At 47.7% G+C, this 19,618-nt stretch overlaps 1 protein-coding gene across 1 annotated transcript in view; it reads left to right on the forward strand.

Annotated features, from left to right (window-relative positions):
- The first annotated feature begins 12,965 nt into the window (after window positions 1–12,965).
- LOC111157101 (pirin) overlaps window positions 12,966–19,618 on the forward strand; it is a 120,278-nt gene continuing 113,625 nt past the window's right edge. The window contains 2 exon segments of the mRNA XM_022518346.1: window positions 12,966–13,007; window positions 13,010–13,066. Coding sequence (XP_022374054.1) covers window positions 12,966–13,007; window positions 13,010–13,066 — 99 coding nt within the window.

A 19,618-nucleotide genomic window follows, 5' to 3' on the forward strand; every position in this document is an offset into this window, starting at 1 on the left:
AAAAAAAAAAAAGACCATAGGAAAGGTTAAAAACTGAAGAGAATGAAATGATCTTTGATGATAAAATCTCTGTCCTCATCCCTGTTCCCCGGGCCCTAGGGATGGGAGAGCATCAGAGGCAGGAACACTTCCCGTGCACTCTCTCCTCTGCATGTATCTGCACTGTTAAAGATACAAGTTACAGATACAAGTATCTGTCTGTTACAAGCTTTCAATCTTGGGACGACTTACCTTAGGTTCAAGGTGAACCAGCCCCTTACAGACTGGGGTTTTAGGACACTGGGTTTCTCACAAATCAATACGTGGATGTGACTGCAGGGGTGGTCCACGGACTGGCGGTATCAGCCGGGCCTGGGAGTTTGGGAGAAATGCAGCTGCCCAGTTCCTGCCCCAGGCCCGGTGCACCAGAACCTGCATTTTAGCGAGATCCCCAGGAGCCTCGTGTGCCCGTGAGAGTTTGGAAAGTCCTGACCTAGACCACAATCCACTTGTGCTACTTCTTTTTTTTTTTTTTTTAAGATTTTATTTATTTATTCGACAGACAGAGATCACAAGTAGGCAGAGAGGCAGGCAAAGAGAGAGAGGAGGATGCAGGCTCCCTGAGAGCAGAGAGCCTGATGCGGGGCTCGATCCCAGGACCCTGAGATCATGACCTGAGCCGAAGGCAGAGGCTTTAACCCACTGAGCCACCCAGGTGCCCCCACTTGCGCTACTTCTTAAATCCAGTGAAATTATCCTGGTGCACAGGAACTTTCAACATTTTCTGGCTGTGGCTGTAACTAAAAGCTTCGCCTCCCGCGTCTTTCCACCTCCATCTAAAATCCTCCCCCCAAACCCCAGACGTTGGAAGCCTTCAGGAACCTGAGAACAAAATTTGCAGTTAAAGTAACACCATAAAAACACAAGTAAATAAAAGAGGGTAGGACTAACATTTCTCCGTCTTTTGGGAAACAGTTAGGAAGCCAATATGCAAAGTCACAAAAGGCCATGCCTGCAGAAGAGGACAGAGAAAAGCAGCAGAGGAAACGCACAGACGAGGGACACACAGCCTGACAGCTTCCCTGAACAACGTTTTTGAGCCGGGGAAGGAATGGACAGTAAAACCGCAACAGGCCCCCAAATTAGATGGTCTCACCCAAAGTCCCCAGAGAAGCCCCAGCAATCTCATATTCATCATTCTGAACCTATTTGCCTGGAGGATATGACATGATGGGGCCAACTACGGCCGCAACGCACCATTTTGGCTCGATCCGCCGCCGGGGGTCCACCGCCTTGCGGTTAATCCACTCTCGCACGAACACAAGCCCCAGCTGCCCTCTTTCCAGCAGCAGCAAATTGTCTCACATTTTCCCGGCTGCCGGATCAGAAATGGCTACATTACTCAGTGCCCCCAAAACGTTTATTGTCCTGCAAGGGCCTTACACAATCCCACAGGAAACCACGCTCAACACTTAGCCAACACTTGTTGATCTGATTGAATGCAACAAAAACGGAGACAAAAGCCTATTTCATAAAGGTTCCAATTTTGATAACCACAGCCCCTGCTTTTCCCAGGCAGCCCTCAGGAACATGTGATAACCCTGCCTTTGTTTATAGAGCTCTGGGCTGGAATGGACAAGAAAATAGCTCGGCAAAACCCCACTTCTGACGCTGACTTCTCTCACGAATCAGGAAACCATGAGGTAATGACAAAGAACGCAGAGAATGAGCAACGAAAACTTCAACTCAACATTGGACGAGGGGATGCTGCAGGAAATGTGACAGACAAGGACAGTTAATATGACCGAAAAGGAGCACATTTCCACAACTGAAATTGTTAAGAAGCCCAGAAGTGGAAAAGAGATCAGTTTGGCTTGTGTAGCAGTCCCCAAGTTTGCAATGAAAAAGTGTGATTGTCACTCAACATCACTGTGACAGTATCGCAACTTTTGGCTTTCCTCGTGCCACCCTCTCGTCTCTGGTGCACACGGACTGGTCATATGTGGTGAAACTAATGAACTCTTTGAGGCTCTGCTATCCACAGCTGAAAACCTCAATCACCCTTTTGGTATGCCGTGACACACCGAATTAAGTCACCCGTGGTTGGCTACTTCAACTTATTTGGAAACATCTAGGGTGTGAGGAAAACTTGGGTTGGCGGAGGAGAGTGATGCTGCTGACTTTCCAAGAGGTCTTCACTTGAGTGGACGCGGGATTAGCATCACTTCTATTTTCTTGGCATTCAGTCAAGTCTTCTCGAGAACCTACCATGTGCTAAGCATTCTGTTAGGGACTGGAGACAGTGGTCAACAGAACGAGGGCAGCCCACATCTTCAGGGGCCTAATGTCCAGTGGAGGTAGGACTCCAAGGAAAGGCTTAATTACAGTGGAGTGTGGGGAAAAATAGCTTACAGAGGTATTGTCAGTGTTTCTGTTTGAAACTGGAATTTGGGAAGGAGCAAAGAGTCCCTCAGAAGAATTCCAAAGAGGGGAGCTTACACCCTGATAGTAAATGAACCCTGATGGTTCCCAAATAGCTCTTCGGTCTCTGGGAATAAGGTAGGCAGCCATTCAAGAAACCCAGGGTGAAACAGAGTACCTGTGGCCCAGCCTCTTGGCCAAATAAATGAATTTATTATTATTAACATAATATAATAATAATAATAATAACAACATAATATTATTATTAACATCCTGTTAATGAACTTCCTTTCCCACACGGCGATTTGGATTTACTCTGGATTTGGATTTAAACATGGTAGCATGGGGCGCCTGGGTGGCTCAGTGGGTTAAGCCGCTGCCTTCGGCTCGGGTCATGATCTCAGGGTCCTGGGATCGAGCTCCGCATCGGGCTCTCTGCTCAGCGGGGAGCCTGCTTCCTCCTCTCTCTCTGCCCGCCTCTCTGCCTGCTTGTGATCTCTCTCTGTCAAATAAATAAATAAAATCTTTAAAAATAAATAAATAAACATGGTAGCATGGCAGAAGATCAACTCTAGAATGACTAGTAAATTTCAAGGAGGGGGGACAGGAAGCAGTAGAAGCCTGGAAACACCTGGGCACAATCTTAGGATTCCCATCCCTTCTTGGGCCTTGAAACACTCAAGGGCAGCTGGGAGGAGTGGTTTCCTCTGAGTCAAATGTCACAGATTTATTGACTTATTCTATTCATTCGCTTCCTCTGCCACTTCTCCCGGACCTTTCTTCGGCTCTGTATTTTCCAGGTCTTCAAGTTTCATTCTAACTTGTGGCAACGTGCTATGTCGATTACATGAGTTAATTTGTTCAAATTATGGTCTGCATTGTCACCTGTGCCTGGTGAGCCCCTTAGGAGCGTGCTCTAGTAATAATTTGACTTCATGACGTGAGCAAGCTTATTCACTTGGGAGTTCTAGTGCTTGTCTTTAGCATAAGAAAGAAATCTGATAGCATCCATTTTGTGAGAGAGAGAGAGAGAGAGCAACAGCGAGAGAGAGAGAGAGAGAGAGAGCTTCTTCTGGCTTCTGGCTGACCTTTATTTTTTCTCACTTTAAAAAATGCATTTGACTCATGGCTTTAAAAATGCATATGCTCATGATTCCAAATTTCAGCCAGCTCCTCTCTCCTGAATTCCAGAGTTGGAATTCAGACTGTCACCTTGTCCATCTCTACTTGGAAAGTCTAATCAATGGGTCTATCTTACCCTCCCAATGCCGACCTCCTGACTAACCCCCCCACACTACCTTCTCCTGTAGTCGTCCCCTCTCAGATAACGGCAACAGGATTTTTCCAGCTGCTTCAGGCCAAAGAGTGTGGAATCACCCTTGACTTTTCCCCTTCCTTCACACCCAGCATCCAGTTCTTCACACAATTTGGTGAGCTCTCTCTTCAGAATATATGCTGAACGTGGCCACTTTTCACCACCTCTTGGCTACTTGCTGGGCAGTCGCCATCATCTCTCACCTGCAATGTTGCCCCTGCCTCCCGAGTGTTCTCCCTGCTTCTACTTTTGCTCCTGGAGATCTGTTCTCCACTGGCTAGCCAGAGCAATTCTTTTCGATGTAACTCAGATCCTGTCACTCCTCCAGTGTGAACTCTCCTTCGGCCCCCCCTCTTCTGGTCCACCAGTACTGTCTCTAACATCATCCCGTGATTCTTCTGCCTCACATCGCCACTCCGAATGCTGGCCTCCTTGCTCCTCCTACAATATTCTTAACACTGTCTGCCCCAGGGCCTTTGCATTGGTGGTTTCTTTGGCTTGGCAAACTGTCACAGACATCTGCCTGGTTCGTTGGCTCATCTCTGGTCTCTGCTTTAGATGGCATCTTCCTAATGAGCCCTCCCTGGACCACCTTGTTTCATCCTACAGCTTCCCTCCACCCAGCACTGCCAGTGTCCCTTACTCTGCTCTACTTCGTCTTTCTCCACGGCGCTCAACACCTTAAAACCTGCTGGATGATTCATTTATTTATTACTTTTAATGTCTGCCTCTGCTTTCTAAAGAGTAAGCCCCAAGGGCTCCAGTAGCGTCTCTCTCTACCCACTGAGCCTTTTCCACGGGCATCTCTTCCCTGGGGGTGTTTCTCTACCACCTCCTGCTTTTGCCCCCCCAGTGCTGAAATGATCTACTTGGAGGTTGGGATTGAATGTGAATAGTTTACACTTATTGGGATGGGACGTTAATGTGTTGCCTCTCCTAGAAACGCTTGCCTATTAAGCCTTGGGCTCAGTGGTGGAACAGTCACGCTTGGTCCTTATAAGAGGAGATGGGTGAGTAGGAGATGGAGGTGGACATGAAAAGTTTTGTTGTTTCTTTTTGTTAGTACCTTTCCCGATATGTGTGAAATCTTTACAGAGCCTGCTGGCATGCTGTCGATTTTACTCTCATTTTTTAAAAAGATTTTTTATTTGTTTACTTGACAGATCACAAGTAGGCAAAGAGGCAGGCAGTGAGGCAGGCAGAGAGAGGGAGCAGGCTCCCCGCTGAGCAGAGAGCCCGATGCGGGCCTCGATCCTAGGACCGTGGGATCATGACCTGAGCTAAAGGCAGAGGCTTTAACCTGCTGAGCCACCCAGGTGCCCCTTACTCTCATTTTTAGTGGAAGGTAAGGATGTGGGGGCTAAGAGGGGCTCAGTGAACCATGACCACCACCTGTTCTTGTAAATCAAATTTATGGGCACACAGCCACCACCGTGTGCCTGCAAAGTCTCAAATATTTACTATCTGGCCTTCGCAGAAGAAAATTTGCCAACTCATACTCTAGAAGAGTCTTGCCAGCTGTACAAGTGACGTGTAGCTTGGAATTCAACAGACATTCACTGAGCTGGACTGCAGGCCAGGTTGCCAGAGTTGAAAATGAGGAAAGTAGGCAAAGGAGGTATCTTTATGGAACCCTCCCAGCCATGATTCCTGCTTTGAGTCAAATGATCTTTCCCAAAGGTTTATCACGGGCAGTTTCAAAGTACAGAAAAGTTAAAAGAATTGTACCGCGAGCACCCCTATATCACCCTCTAGACTCTGCAATTGGATTTTGCTATATTGGCTTTGTCACATATCTGTGTATCCATCTGTCTGTCCATCAGTCCGCCTGATCGGTCTTACTACCTCCACCGCTACCGCAGTTCTTACCATTGTTATTTTCTGGTGCATTCAGGGTAAGTTGCAGACAACGGTCCACCTCATCCATGAACACCAGCATCCATAACATTAACTAGATAGAGGTTAATTCAAATTAGCCTCTTGTTTGAACTCCAATGCTGTGACCTTGAAAGCAGCCTCCATTTAGCCAGAAGGCACCACCATATAAAAGCTGGAAAGTGAGAAAGGTTATCAGGGTAACTGACATAAGTATTAGGGGAATCGGTCCCTTACATTTTTCCCCTTCCTTGGTGCAGAGATGAATCAGCCTTTCAGGGCCAAGAACATTTTGCTTGTGGGGCATTCTAGAAAATTTCTGTGGCTCAGAAGAGGGGTCATAAGCTGTTCTTTTCTGGAATGCTGCCAAAAACCCATGGGAAAGACAGGAACACAGTTGTGTGTTTCACACAATGGTGGATCACACGTAGCTTCGGGGTCAGAAGGCTGGGTGATAGAAGAGACCCAGGGCTGTGCGGATTGCTCTCATGAGGGTAGAAGTGGGAGTAATAGCTGCTCGTCTCTGGTGGATGTCCTCAACCAACAGCCCATTAATGACCTTCATAAACAAATGTTTACAAAATAGTGTCTGATTTGAGCCAGTCTATTTCCCTGGGTTCGATGGGCCTGAATGCCTAATTTGGAATATTCCAAAGATATTGGTCATTTCGTGAATAGCCACGATAGTGCTCTGGGAAGCAAATTACCAAAACCTGACCAAACTGCAAGAAAGCATTTTTGAGCTAAGTGGTAGAAGAAGAAAAAAAAAATTGGACATGAGGAAATAAAGAAGACATCTGTGTATTCCTACAAAATATACCTTGGAGAAGAAAATCGGTAAGTCAGACAAAAGAGGAAAATGCAATTTTGAGATAAATAGTAAAATAAAATGCGTCAACAATGTGGGTGTTTTTAAAGATCATAATGATATCATTTAGAATCATTTAGGAAAGGTTTTCATCATTGTCATTTCATCACAGAGTTTTCTTTATGCTTCCTAGGACCCCGAGGGCAGTTGATGATGTAGCCACACACCCGTATATCCACCTACACACTCATTCACACACACACATATTGGACATCTCCATCTGGATGACGGATGACGGTGCGAAAAGTGCTCCAAGTTCCACGACAGGGTCACGCTGCTCCTCTCCAAGGTGGGTCCCGCTAGAGAAACGTTCCATGCCCCGTATTTCATCTATAAACACTGGCCCCTCTCTGACCTTGCTTTGTCTTCGATTTAGGTCTTCTAGCTTTTCCAGCCCTGTTCTTTTCCTACACGGGGTCTGCAAAGAGAGTTCCTTGCCTTGCCCAAACCAGGCAGGCCCTCGGACTTAGCCGACATCCATGCCTGACCTCTCAAAGTCAAGACAAAAGGGAAGCTCTCACTCCTGGTACAGTGTTGGAGGTGGAGGGTGTTCCGAGGCCCAGAGGAACCTTTGAAAAGGTGATAAAGCAAAAGTATCCCCAAGAGCATTGCAAATCTACTAGAGGAGTGGGTAACGATGTACAAGGAAGCCATTCTCTTCTGCTTCCTTTAAATGCAAAGCTCTCCTTGTAAATGCTGTTTGTAACAGAGGAACTCTTCAGGACACCTGAACTCCAGAGGTCACTGCTGTGGCCTGTGGCATGCAATACTTCATCTCTCAAGTCAAGTTTAATAAGTTATCTTGGCGGTTGGCTAGTCACATTGGTAATAACATTTAAATGCTTTCGTAAAGGGTTATTATTTATAAGAGCACTTCTTTAGCCCAGAGAGCTTTGAAAAACCACCTTATCTCCTCTGGCATTCAAGTTTCTTTTCCAGTTGTCTATTATCACAAAACAAATGATCTAGAAGCTAAGTGGCTTAAAACAACCGTTTTTCTTTGCTCATGGTTCTGGGGGTCTGGAAGTGCAGAAGGACGCCATTGGGGCGCTCCTGTTTTATCGACGTGGCACTGGCTTTCCCCCCAAAAGTTGGCCTCTGATCCGCGGCTCTTCTCACCCGGCAACTGCTCCCAGGGGCAGGAAGCAAGAGCCATCAGGCCGTCTCAGAGCCACACCTGGAACTTGCGGTCCAAGCCACTGCAAGTCCCGCCTAGACTCCGGAGGAAGAGAAGTAGAGGCCACCTGCGATGGAGGGAGTATCAAAGTCACAGTGCAGAAGACACGTCGAATGGGACATCCGGTTACAACTGTCATAGGAATAGAGGATCTTCCACAAGATGATAAACAATGAGTCTGATCAACAGTGGGTGCTTGTGATTGATGCAGGCTGGCCTGGGCCCGAGGACCCAGAGGGTGTCCCGCAGGACCAGCCAAGGGGGACTCCGGCTGTATGCAGGATGGAAATAATCCACAAGCCGAGAGGAAGGGAGAGCAGAGTTTACTGAAGACGGAGAGGGAGAGCACATCAAGACCGAGCGGCTGGGAGACTCGGAAAGGAGGGAGAGTGAGTCTCGTCTTTGCTCAGGGTCTGGGGTTTGTAATGAAGGTGATAGTCTGGTGTCCCTGTCCTCTCAGGCATCCAGGAAGTGGTCAGAATAAGGACCAAGGCTCTGGTGTCCTCCATAAGTCACTTATGCCCCGGGACCAGGGGTCTTGGTGTCAAGGTGTCTGGAGTCGGAGGTCTTGGAAAAAGTTCGCAGTGACCCACCTGGTCACTCCGTGGGTGTTACCTATTGTGCTGGAAGACTCCAAAGAAATCATTAGCTCCTTGACCCGTGCAAGGAGGACCTGAGGCGGGGGTGCCGGTCCTAGCAAGAATAGAAGCAGAAGGAGGAAAAAGGCAGTTTTTTTTTTTCCCCCCAAGGAGCTCCTTCTGCTTCCCCATCTCACAGTGATGGCCACGTCGGACACCTCACCCAGATCTGAGGGGAAGGTTTCCCAGCGGGAATGACACGGAAACTGAGCTGAAACATGAATGGGGATAAGCCGGATGAAGGAGAGAGAAAGTTGCAGACAGAGGCACAGCAGGCCCACAAGTGGGAGAATCTACATTCCAGAGCCTAAAACAAGTCAGCATGGCAGAAAGAGGGAGTGGAGTGCCTCTGCGTGCGTGTGCGCGCGTGTGTGTGTGCGTGTGTGTGTGCGTGTGTCCTTGAACGAGTGTCAGCATGTTGGGGGTGAGGCCAGATTACAGACATCAGAAGATGTTCTCTTGAGGGCCCTGAAGGTTTTAGGCAGTTATTCCATTTCCCGGGGAGGTGGAGAGTGGATGGGCCAGTGGCCAGCCTGACGGCCAGAAGAGGGGCGTGGCTATCAGATAAATGACCGGAGGCAATGGGATGTAAGAGACATTAGGTGTGGAATCCACAGGATTTCGAGGTGGAAGAGTGATGGGGATAGCCTGAGATTCAGGCCCAGGTAACTGACTAAATGTTGACATTTTTGGTAGTAGATGCAGAACCATTTACTAAAGGCTGCAAGGAGCCAGAGAGTCCGTATTTCTATTTTATTTGGAGAAAGTTTCAGAAGTCATCTTAACCCTGAGAAGTAACAATACTGTATTATTTCATGGCACTTTTAATATTCATGTGTTTTATCTCAATTAGCCTTGAATCACAGTAAGGTAGAGAGGAAGGATTTGAGTCCCACTGACCTATAAAGAATCCAGGGGAAAGTCCTTGTTCCTCTACTACCCTGTTCTTTTATTTTATTTATTTGACAGAAAGTTAGAGCACAAGTAGGCAGAGTGGCAGGTAGAGGGAGAGAGAGAATCAGGCTCCCCACCGAGCAGGGAGCCCGATGCGGGGCTGGATCCTAGGACCCTGGGATCATGAACTGAGCGGAAGGCAGACGCCTAACCAACTGAGCCACCCAGGCACCCCTACTACCCTGTTCTTTTAGAGCAGGGACACTACCTAGTTTTTATAGTCTGTGAGCTGAGAGCAGTTTTTACATTTTTAAGTGGTTGAAATTTTTAAAAAATCAAAAGAATATTTCATGACAAGTGAAAATTATATGAAATTCAAATTTCAGTGTTGTAGGGACAAGGGCAGGTCACCTCAAGATAGGCCACTTTAAAAAAAAAAAGATTTTATTTATTTATTTGAGAGAGAGAAAACACGCAGGTAGCGGGGCAGAGGGAGAGGATGAAGCAGACTCCTCACTGAGCAGAGAGCCCAACGTGGGCCTCAAGTCCAGGACCCCAGGATCATGACCTGAGTTGAAGGCAGATGCTTAACCGACTGAGCCACCCAGGACTTCCCCCGATGGGCCACTTTGGCAGGAAGATTATTTTGAGTTAAGAAATCAAAAGCCAGCAGATTCAGGAAAAGTGCTTTACTTCTCCAGGCAACTGTACCAAGAAGAGAGCTACTAACAGAGGTTTCTCTTTCGTTAACAAACTTAGGTGCATAGCAGGGCAAACTTTGTTTTCCAGACTTCTCTCACCTTCCTGCAAATGCTCTTCCTTCCCTTTGTTTTCCCGCACCCCGCCCCCTCCCCTGAGCTCAGGACTCCAGATAAGCCTCTGTAATTTCAGGCTGTGCGGATCACCCGTATTTAGGAAATGTAATTTGATTTACTCCTGTTCCTCCCGCTCATGTCAGTTTGATTCTTCGTCCAGCTAGAAGGATCTTGGAGGGCAGAGGAAATCCGCCCTCCCCAACAGTAACCGTAATTTAAAAAGTTTATTGAAACATGCTGGGGGAAGGGGTTTTGGGAGAGGGCGGCGGGGTTATGGACATTGGGGAGGGTATGTGCTATGGTGAGTGCTGTGAAGTGTGTAAACCTGGCGATTCACAGACCTGTATCCCGGAGCTAAAAATACATTATACGTTTATAATAAATAAATAAATGAATGAATGAATGAATGAATGAATGTTTATTGAAACAGCCACACCCGTTTATTCCACGTGCTGTCCGTGGCCGGTTTGTTGCTACAAAGGCTAGCTGGAGCAGTGTTCTCGGAGAACGTAAGTGGCCCGACAAGTTCAAAACATCTACCTTCTGGCCCTCTACGGAGTTTTCTGGCCCCTGTTTTACGAGCACCACTGTCTTGCCTTTTTCAAAACCACACAATGAGCTTTCTGGTCTTTAGAGGACAGGAACCGGTTGCCATGCCTGTACCCCTGGTTAAGCATTCCAGCAATGAACTAGATCGGTGCGCTCACCGGCTCCCGCAACTCCGCTCCGCTCTGGGAAAACTCTCCAATGCCTGCACCCCTCAACAACCAAGCTCTTAACCAACTGTCTCCCCACTACAGCGTGTCTCTTTTTCAGGCAGGAGCACAAAAGTCTTGCGGCTCCCCCACCATCGTGTAGCGCTGAGGGCATACCCAGCTCATTGACTTCTCCCTACAACCCCACCAGGTGGGCTCTGTTCTCCCCGTCCCCATTTCGCAGTGGCAGGACTGGGGGCACAGAGAGGCTGCGCCACCTGCCCCATCTCGCGCAGGTGACAAGTGATGGAGGCACAATTGGAAGCCACAGTGTCCGGATCGGAGCGCCTGCCCGGCTCAGAGAGCCCCCCACCCCAATAGCCTGGAGGGGGTGGGTAGCATCTCTCCCGGCCGGGAGGGGCGCGGAGGTCCCGGGGCAGCAGAACAGGCAGGGAGGGGCGGCGCGTGGCGCGAGAGGAGCCCCCCGGTCCGGAAATAACGGAGCGTTTCCCACGCCCGCCCCCCGCCCCCAAAACCCCTCCCCCCAGACCACCGCTCCGCGGAGGTGGCGGGCGGCGAAACGCTGAGTCACGGTGAGGCTACCAGCTCAGGCGCCCTCCCAGCCCTGCGCTAAATGCCCGCGCCCCGCGTCCCGCGCCGCCTCCGCAGGGGACCGGAGGCTCGAGGGGGTGCTGCGCTCCTGGTGCGCCCGCCTTCCCCAGCAAGCCCGCGACTCCGGGGGAGGCTCTCGGGAGGTGACGGGAGATGCTTAAATAGGACTCAGGCATTGGGCAAAAAGTGCCAGGCGGCTTTCCTGTCTGCAAAGTACCGCGGTCTGGTAAGCACCTCGTCAGTTGTTCGCCTGCGTAGAATTTACGGGGCGGGAGTTTGGAAGGACCTAGAAGTGGCGCGCGTAAAGCCCTCCCTGGTTTCTTGTTAGGGAGGTGATGTCGGTTCTGTACCGCTCTGAGGATTGAATGCCTTTCTGAGACCCCACTGTCCAGCACCCAATAAGTATTGATTGATTGCTTGCCCGGGGGTTCGGGGGGAAACTCATTTTGACGGACGGGCCGGCCGTTACCGAATGGAGTGCTCTGCCTAACAGCACCTAGCATTCCTAGAGGGCTGACCACACTCCTTTGAGGTAGGCAGTCTTAGTACCCCTAGTTCATAGATGGAAAAACTGAAGCACAGAGAGGCTTAGGAAGTGGCCTCGGGGCACACAGCAGGTGCCTGGTGACGCCGGGATCCAAACCGGCGCTCTCAGGTCTATGCTTCTTGCTGAAGCGTCTTTGGTGATTTGAGTAGGAATCTTTGAACGAATGGGTTGTCTTTCGCTTGAAAATGAGTTTTAGAGATTTGGCGGCACGCTGTGCAACCATTTGAAGCGGAGGAGAGGTGTGTTGTGTTTGTTCTGGGATACTCCGTTCTGTACAACTAACTGGCCCACAGAGAGAAAACTCTTTTGAATAACAATGGTGGGGTATAGACGGGTCTTCAAATACAGGATTGGTGTCAAGGACACTTCCTCCTTCGGTTTCTTGCGCTCTTGAAAACTTCCTGACAAAGCTCAAAGATTTCTTGCCACTCAAGTTGGCCCTGAACTTGAGGGATAGATGGATCTTTGAATTTGGTGATCCTCGAAGACCCTTTCGGTGCCAAGATCTTAAACGTGTTTTGGTGAGAGTCACAGACCTCACGGATTTCCTCCGTGTTCCCATAGTCACCACGTAAATCTCTCTCAGCCTCCCCGTAGCACCTCCCTCGTGGGGCAGCAATGAGGGGTGGGGGAGGTTGAGAAATTGCAATGAGATAAAGCAGATAAAGGGGCGCCTGGCTGGCCCGATCAGTTGAGCATGCAGCTCTTAACCACGGGGTCCCGAGTTCCAGTCCCACGTTGGGTGTGGAGCCGGCTTCAAAAAAAAAAAAAAAAAAAGGCAAGCAGGTAAAGCACTCATTAGAGGTTAGTAAGTGCCCAGCAGAGCTGTTATTGCTAAACCTTGTAAAAGATGGCTGTAGGATTGCATGAGATTGCAAATGATTAGTGGTACTAATGTATTAGTGCTCATACATGTTCACCAGCATTATTGTTTTAAATTTCCTAACCCAGGTCTTCTACAGACTAAGCAGCCGATATATTGTAGCTGTTAATATTTTGGGCAGGTCTGAATTTAATATCCCTTATTTCGTGGTCTTTGGATGTGTCCTCCTTATGATTTTTCTTTTTTGTTGCCCCCCCCCTTGAGGGGCAACACCTCAGCGTTGGAACACTCTTTTGAGACTTCAGCATGGCATCCTCCAAGAAAGTGATCCTGTCCATGCTCAGCCGCGAGCAGAGCAGTCGGAAGGGTTTGGAGCCAGGGTCCGCCGAAGCATTAGCAGACCCGAGGTAAGCTGCTGGGGGAGCTGTTTTCGTGCTTTCCTGCAGAAGGCGCTGGTGGGACCTGAGGCTTACCTTGGGAAGAGAGGGCTTGGGGCAATCATGACCTGCCTTATGGGGGGGCCACAGGGGCGAACTCTCAGGGGGTTTCACTAACTTGGGCACAGAGGTCTGGCACAGAAGGTGCAGCTGAAGCCTCTCCACCCCTCTCCGCATTTGCTCCCGTTTTCGCTCGTCCTACCCTGAGTTGAGCCACCAGCCTGAGCATGCACATCACCAAACATGCCCACCTTATAGCCCCAAGTTGACTCCCCCGCAATTCAAGGCACCAAGGAGTAACATTAGGTCCCGGTTCCAAATTCCCAGGCGAGAGCATCTTCTTGGCTTGGTTTGGGTCCCTTCTCCCTCCCCCTTGGCCAGTTAGTGTTGCGAAGGATTTGGGTTTGTGGACAAACCACAGAGACCCAACTCTGTGGACCTCCTGTGGGGATGGGGGTGTGAGAAGGCTTCTCTCATAGATGATTTTAGGTTAGGTAGACCTCCTTCAGCATGAGATAGCAGTTTTATTTGAAAATTGCAGAGGATGTGGGACTTGCAGGAAAGAACATCTTATTTGTACAGAAAGGTATCAAGTGGTGATTATAGTTCATAGAAAATAGTGCTCATCACCATCCCAGATTCCAAAAACATTTTTTGATTGCAGTATAACTAACCTATGACATTGTAAGATTCAGGTAAACAACCAAAGAACACAGAGATTTGAACTTTATATATATTGCAAAACAATCACCACAATCGGTCTAGTTAACATCTGTCACCATACGTAGTTAGACAACTTTTTTTTCTTGTGATGAGAACTTTTCAGATGTACTCTCTTAGCAACTTCTAAGTGTGCAGAACAATGATGTTGATTACAGTCACCATGCTGTACATGACATCCCCGGGACTTACTGATATCATAACTTATAACTGGAACTGAGTACTTTTTGAGCACCTTGACGTATTTCGCCCACCTCCTCCCCCACCTTTGGCAAAAACCATGAAGCTCTTCTCTGTGTCTGTGCGCTTGGTTCATTTATTTATTTTCTGATTCCACATGTAAGTGAGCTCTTATGGTATTTGGCTTTCTCTATTTCACTTAGCATAATGCCCTCAAGATCTACCCACGTTGTTACACATGACAAGATCTCATTTTTTATGACTAAGTAGTATCTCAGTGTGTGTGTGTGTGTGTGTGTGTGTGTGTGTGTGTGTGTGTGTGAGTACAACATATATATCATATTTTCTTTTTCCATTCAGTGGGTATTAGGGTGGTTTCCATGTCTTGGCTATTGTGGAAAAATGCTGCAATGAATGTGGGGGTGCAGATCACTTTCTGGAAGTTAGTGTTTTTGTTTTCTTTGGGTGAACACCGAGAAGTGGGATCGTGGATCATATGGTAGTCCTACTGTTAATTTTTCGAGGAACCTCCTACTGTTTTCCATAGTGGCTGCACCAATTTACATTCCTACTGGCAGTGCACAAGGGTTCCTTTTCCTCCACACCCTTCCCTTCACTTGTTATTTCTTGGCTCTCTGATGCTAGCCATTCTGACAGGTGTGAGGTGATCTCTCACTGTGGTTTGGATTTGCATTTCCCTCCCTGGTGATTAGTGATGTTGATCATCTCCCCTCTGCCGCCAGATATTTTTGAATAAAGGAAGAAGTATATTAGGGAAATGGATTATTTTTTATTTTTTTTAAGATTTTATTTGTTATTTATTTATTTGTCAGAGAGAGGTGGGGGGAACACAAGCAGGCAGAGGCGGAGAGAGAGGCAGGCTCCCTGCTGAGCAAGGAGCCCGATCCGGGACTCGATCCCAATACCCTAAGATCATGACCTGAGCCGAAGGCAGCGGCTTAACCGACTGAGCCACCCAGGCGTCCCTGGATTCTTTTTAAAAAATGAAGTCAGTTTGTTCTTCTGCCTAAAATCGGCTCTTTCGTTTTCACCTGTGAATGTCATTGGGGGTCCATCAGACATTGTTTTCCAAAGGGTTACACGCAAATAAGGGTTACATGCAAACAAGATTATTCTAAGGTCTAAATGGACAGTGGGTGTTGGGGACACGGAGATGGATGTGCTATCATATTCTACTAGGCCACATCACTGAAAGAACAATTATGAGGAATTTGGACACCCATTAGTAAAGCCATTATTGTGTGTCGAGGGTGGCTAATTCTTTAATGACTCCATCTGTCAGGACACATCTGCTGAAGCTTTCTAAATATTTTTAGTCCTGTCAACCCCTTTCATAGTCTGATGAAACCAACGCGTTTCTTCTCAGAGTAACATCTATTTTTTAAGATTGTATTTATTTGATGGAGAGGGAGAGTGAGAGAGCACAAACAGGGGAGTGGCAGAGGGAGAGGGATATGAGCTCGTGACCTGAGCTGAAGGCAGATGCTTAACCCACGGAGCCACCCAGGTGCCCCAGAATAATATTTTTTTAATGTGTGAAATAAAATACATAGGATTACAAAGGAAAACATATGGCAATATGGTGAGCAGAATATTACAAAACAAATTTATAATCTAGTAACTTGCATGAAGTAACAAGACTCAGTGGCAGGTCATATCACTACCTAATTTCAAAGCTGCGAGGGACATGGATAGTAATAGTTCCCTATACTGGGGCACCCGGGTGACTCAGTCAGTTGAGCCTCTGACTCTTGGTTTCAGCTCAGGTCATGATCTCAGGGTCCTGAGGTTGAGCCCCACCCCCCAATAAATAAATAAATCTTTAAAAGAGTAGTTCAGTATACCTGTAGCAACTGTCACGTTATATGAAACAGCTTTGAGTTCTAGTGGTGACAGGGTCGCAGGTGCTGGTGATTTACTGTCCTGCTTTGACTGCATTCATGGTTAAAGTATTCCAGGGGCGCCTGGGGGGCTCAGTGGGTCAAAGCCTCTGCCTTCGGCTCAGGTCATGATCCCAGGGTCCTGGAATCGAGCCCCGCATCGTGCTCTCTGCTCAGTGGGGAGCCTGCTTCTCCCCCCGCCCCTGCCTGCCTCTCTGCCTACTTGTGATCTCTGTCTGTCAAATAAATAAATAAATAAATTTAAAAAAAAATAAAATAAAGTATTACATTCCAGCCTGAAGATGGCTGCTGGGGACGCTTGCTTACTTACCAGTGTGAATGTACTTCCTGACACTGAAGTGTTTACTTAAAAAAAAGTTAAAATGGTAAATTTTCTTATGTGTATTTTACTACCAAAAAAAAAATTCCAGATGAAAAAGCAATTTTCAGTTAGAGGTTAGTGAAAATCAAGACGTAATTTTTTTTCCCAGCCGAACTTATAGCTGCCCTGAATTCTATCCGTGGTACCCAGTTAAGAGTGCCTGGCTGAAAACCCGTGCTTTAAAGACCCCCACATTCTACTGATTCAGAGGGTCTCCCATTTATGCCTCTACCCTAAGGAAAAATATGTGGATTGGAATCATTCCTAATGCTGTCACCCTGGTTTAATCATGATTAAGACAGAGAATGTTTCCTTTTTTCTCCATTATAGCTGTATGTTTTACATAACGGGGATTATATAAACTAAACAAATTTCTGTCCTTGTTTTTTCATTTAACAGGGTAACATAAGCACTTCCCATGGAATTATAAATTCTTCATGCACATCTTTTTTTTTTTTTTTGAGAGAGAGAGAGAGAGAGAAGAGTGCACGCACACGTGTGAAGCCAGGAGGGGCAGAGGGAGAGAGAGAATGTCAAGCAGGCCCCATGCGCAGTGCGGAGCCCGACTTGGGGGCTCGGTCTCACGATTCTGAGATCACAACCTGAGCTGAAATCAGGAGTCCGATGCTTGACCGACTGAGCCAACCCAGGCAGTCCCTTCACGAACATCATTTAAGTCGCTGTGACATGTTCCTGTGTCCGGCACACTGTTACTGTCTTAGTCATGGACCTACTTTGGACCATTTAGGTTGTCACCATACTGTTAGCGTGGCAGAAGGGCAGACCCCCTCACCCTCCAATCCGCAGAGAAGGGAAGCACTGATGTGGTTTCGGGGCGGTACGTTTTAAACTTTTTGTGCCAAGGCTTCGTCTCTAAAGAAACATCGCCAACCCTTTGGAGCCCAGAGCTATTTTAGTGTAGAATTTACAACAGTGTTTGGTATGAGTGGCCCTCAGTGACCGGTTCCTTATGGCCGTAAATGAGGAAGTAGAGGTATTTACAAAGCTTTCACTGAGCCTTTTGGTGATGAACAATATGGCAGAGATGAGGTGGGGTTGGCTTTCATTAGGATTCTGTGTGGGCCAAGGCTACCAAGCTGGAACGTGGATGATGATTGCATAGCGCGATGTTCGTGGCTCCCTTGGCTGTGCCCCCAGCAGGAGGGAAGCCGACTCCTTTGTACCCGCCTCTGGGTACACTCCTTGGTGGAACATGATTTTCCTGGGGCCAGTCTCAGACATTTTTTTTTTAATCATGAAGAATTGCAAACTTAGAAAAATAGAGAAAAGAGTGTAATGAGTCCCCATGTACCCAATCTCCATAGTGATCAACTCACGGACATTTTCGTTTCCTCTATATTCCCCATCTGTTCCTGCACTCAAAGTATTTTATTTTATTATTTTTTTAAAGATTTTATTTATTTGACAGAGATCACAAGTAGGCAGAGAGACAGGCAGAGAGAGAGGAAGGGAAGCAGGCTCCCTGCTGAGCAGAGAGCCCGATGCGGAGCTTGATCTCAGGACCCTGGGATCATGACCTGAACCGAAGGCAGAGGCTTTAACCCACTGAGCCACCCAGGCACCCCTGCATTCAAAGTATTTTAAAGGTGAATCATTCCATTTTCCTTGTAAATATTTCAGTTTGTGTTTCTAAAAGATTGCAACTTTAAGAAATTAAACTATAACCCCATTACATACTTAAAAATTATGAATCTCCTGATATCGTCAAATAACCTTGAGAAATCTTGGTCCTGATTGATACAGCCTGTGTAGATGGCGCTGTCCATTATCGAGGTCTCTCGGTGTTGAATCATGGTGGAGGGGCATGGAGTCAGAGCTCAAGTCCATTCAAGGCTGAATCTAGATCTCAGTCTGGATTTCATGCTGCCAGTTTCTTTCTGCCTTTTCAGTGATTTTTTTTAAGATTTTATTTTTATTTATTTATTTGAGAGAGAGAATGAGGGAAAGTGAGCATAAGAGGGGAGAGTCAGAGGAAGAAGCAGACTCCCCACTGAGCAGGGAGCCCGATGCAGGACTCGATCCTGGGACTCCATGATCATGACCTGAGCCGAAGGCAGTCCCTCAGCCAACTGAGCCACCCGGGCACCCCTGTGCTTTTTCACTCTTACAGTCGGGCCCCTGCCTCGATGCTGAGTAGGCCCAGGAGGTAGTCCCAGCTGCTGGAGTCTGTCTTTGACGGCCCTTTCCCTTCTGCTGCACCCATGTTGCCTTGACACAGGCGGGCATGGTGTTGGGTGTTGGGTGTTGGGAGGGCGGGATCTCAGCTGGTCCCAGGACATTATTGCCCTCTGTCCGTGAGGTTTAGGTTCAGCTGTGTAACACAAAGCGGCCGCTAAAACCAATGGTTTGCCTGTGTAAGGATTTGTGTTTCTCTTTTGAAAACCCAAGGTCTAGGGTGAGCCTGAAGGCTCCCCGCTTTTCAGAGACCCATGCTCATTCTATCTTAGTTCATCATTTTTAGTTCCTTCTTAGTGCATCGCCTTACGGTCCGAGACAGCTGTTGGGGCAATAGCAACCATTGGGTGCAGAGAGGACGAAGAGGGCAAACAGCAAGGTGCCACTATCCATCTTTTTAAAAAATAGATATATAAAGGATTTCTGTAAAAGGCTCACCCAGCAATTTCTACATACCTCTCATTAGCCAGAGTCAGTCATGTGACCACACGCAGCTACGAGGGTGCCTTAGGATGTAACCCAAGGACCACTTGGGATGTCTTTAGTACCTTCTGTGCACGCAGAATTATTCTAGAGGCAGCGGAGCGGCATAAAAAAGCATAACGTTGGCCCTATCTGCAAGGAACGGACGTTCCTGGTAGCTAGGTCCAGTGCTTTCTGATTTAAATAAAATGCCAGGCAGGGGGCGCCTGGGTGGCTCAGTGGGTTAAGCCTCTGCCTTCGGCTCAGGTCATGATCTCAGGGTCCTGGGATCGAGCCCTGCAGCGGGCTCTCTGCTCAGCAGGGAGCCTGCTTCCCCCTCTCTCTGCCTGCCTCTCTGCCTACTTGTGATCTTTCTCTCTCTCTCTGTCAAATAAATAAATAAAATCTTAAAAAAAAAAAATGCTGGGCAGCTGGAGCCTTACTAAGGCAGTGTCACAGACTGGACGGGTGGTGGCCACAGGTGTTGACGGGCCTTCTCAGGACATCAAAGGGAATAGCTTTGAAGCTGCCACCTGAATTTGGCAGTTAAAGGATTTGGAATAGTGTGAGGGAAAGGACCTTCTCCTTTGGTTCAAAAGCTTTGAGAAGCTCGTCAGTTTAATATGTAGAAAGAGAAAGTTGTGGATGAGTTGGCGACCAAGTCAAAATGTAGAAAATCCG

Source organism: Enhydra lutris, unplaced genomic scaffold (assembly GCF_002288905.1).
Source record: "Enhydra lutris kenyoni isolate GAN:26980312 unplaced genomic scaffold, ASM228890v2 scaffoldscaffold52, whole genome shotgun sequence".
In the NCBI taxonomy this organism is placed as follows: domain Eukaryota; kingdom Metazoa; phylum Chordata; class Mammalia; order Carnivora; family Mustelidae; genus Enhydra; species Enhydra lutris.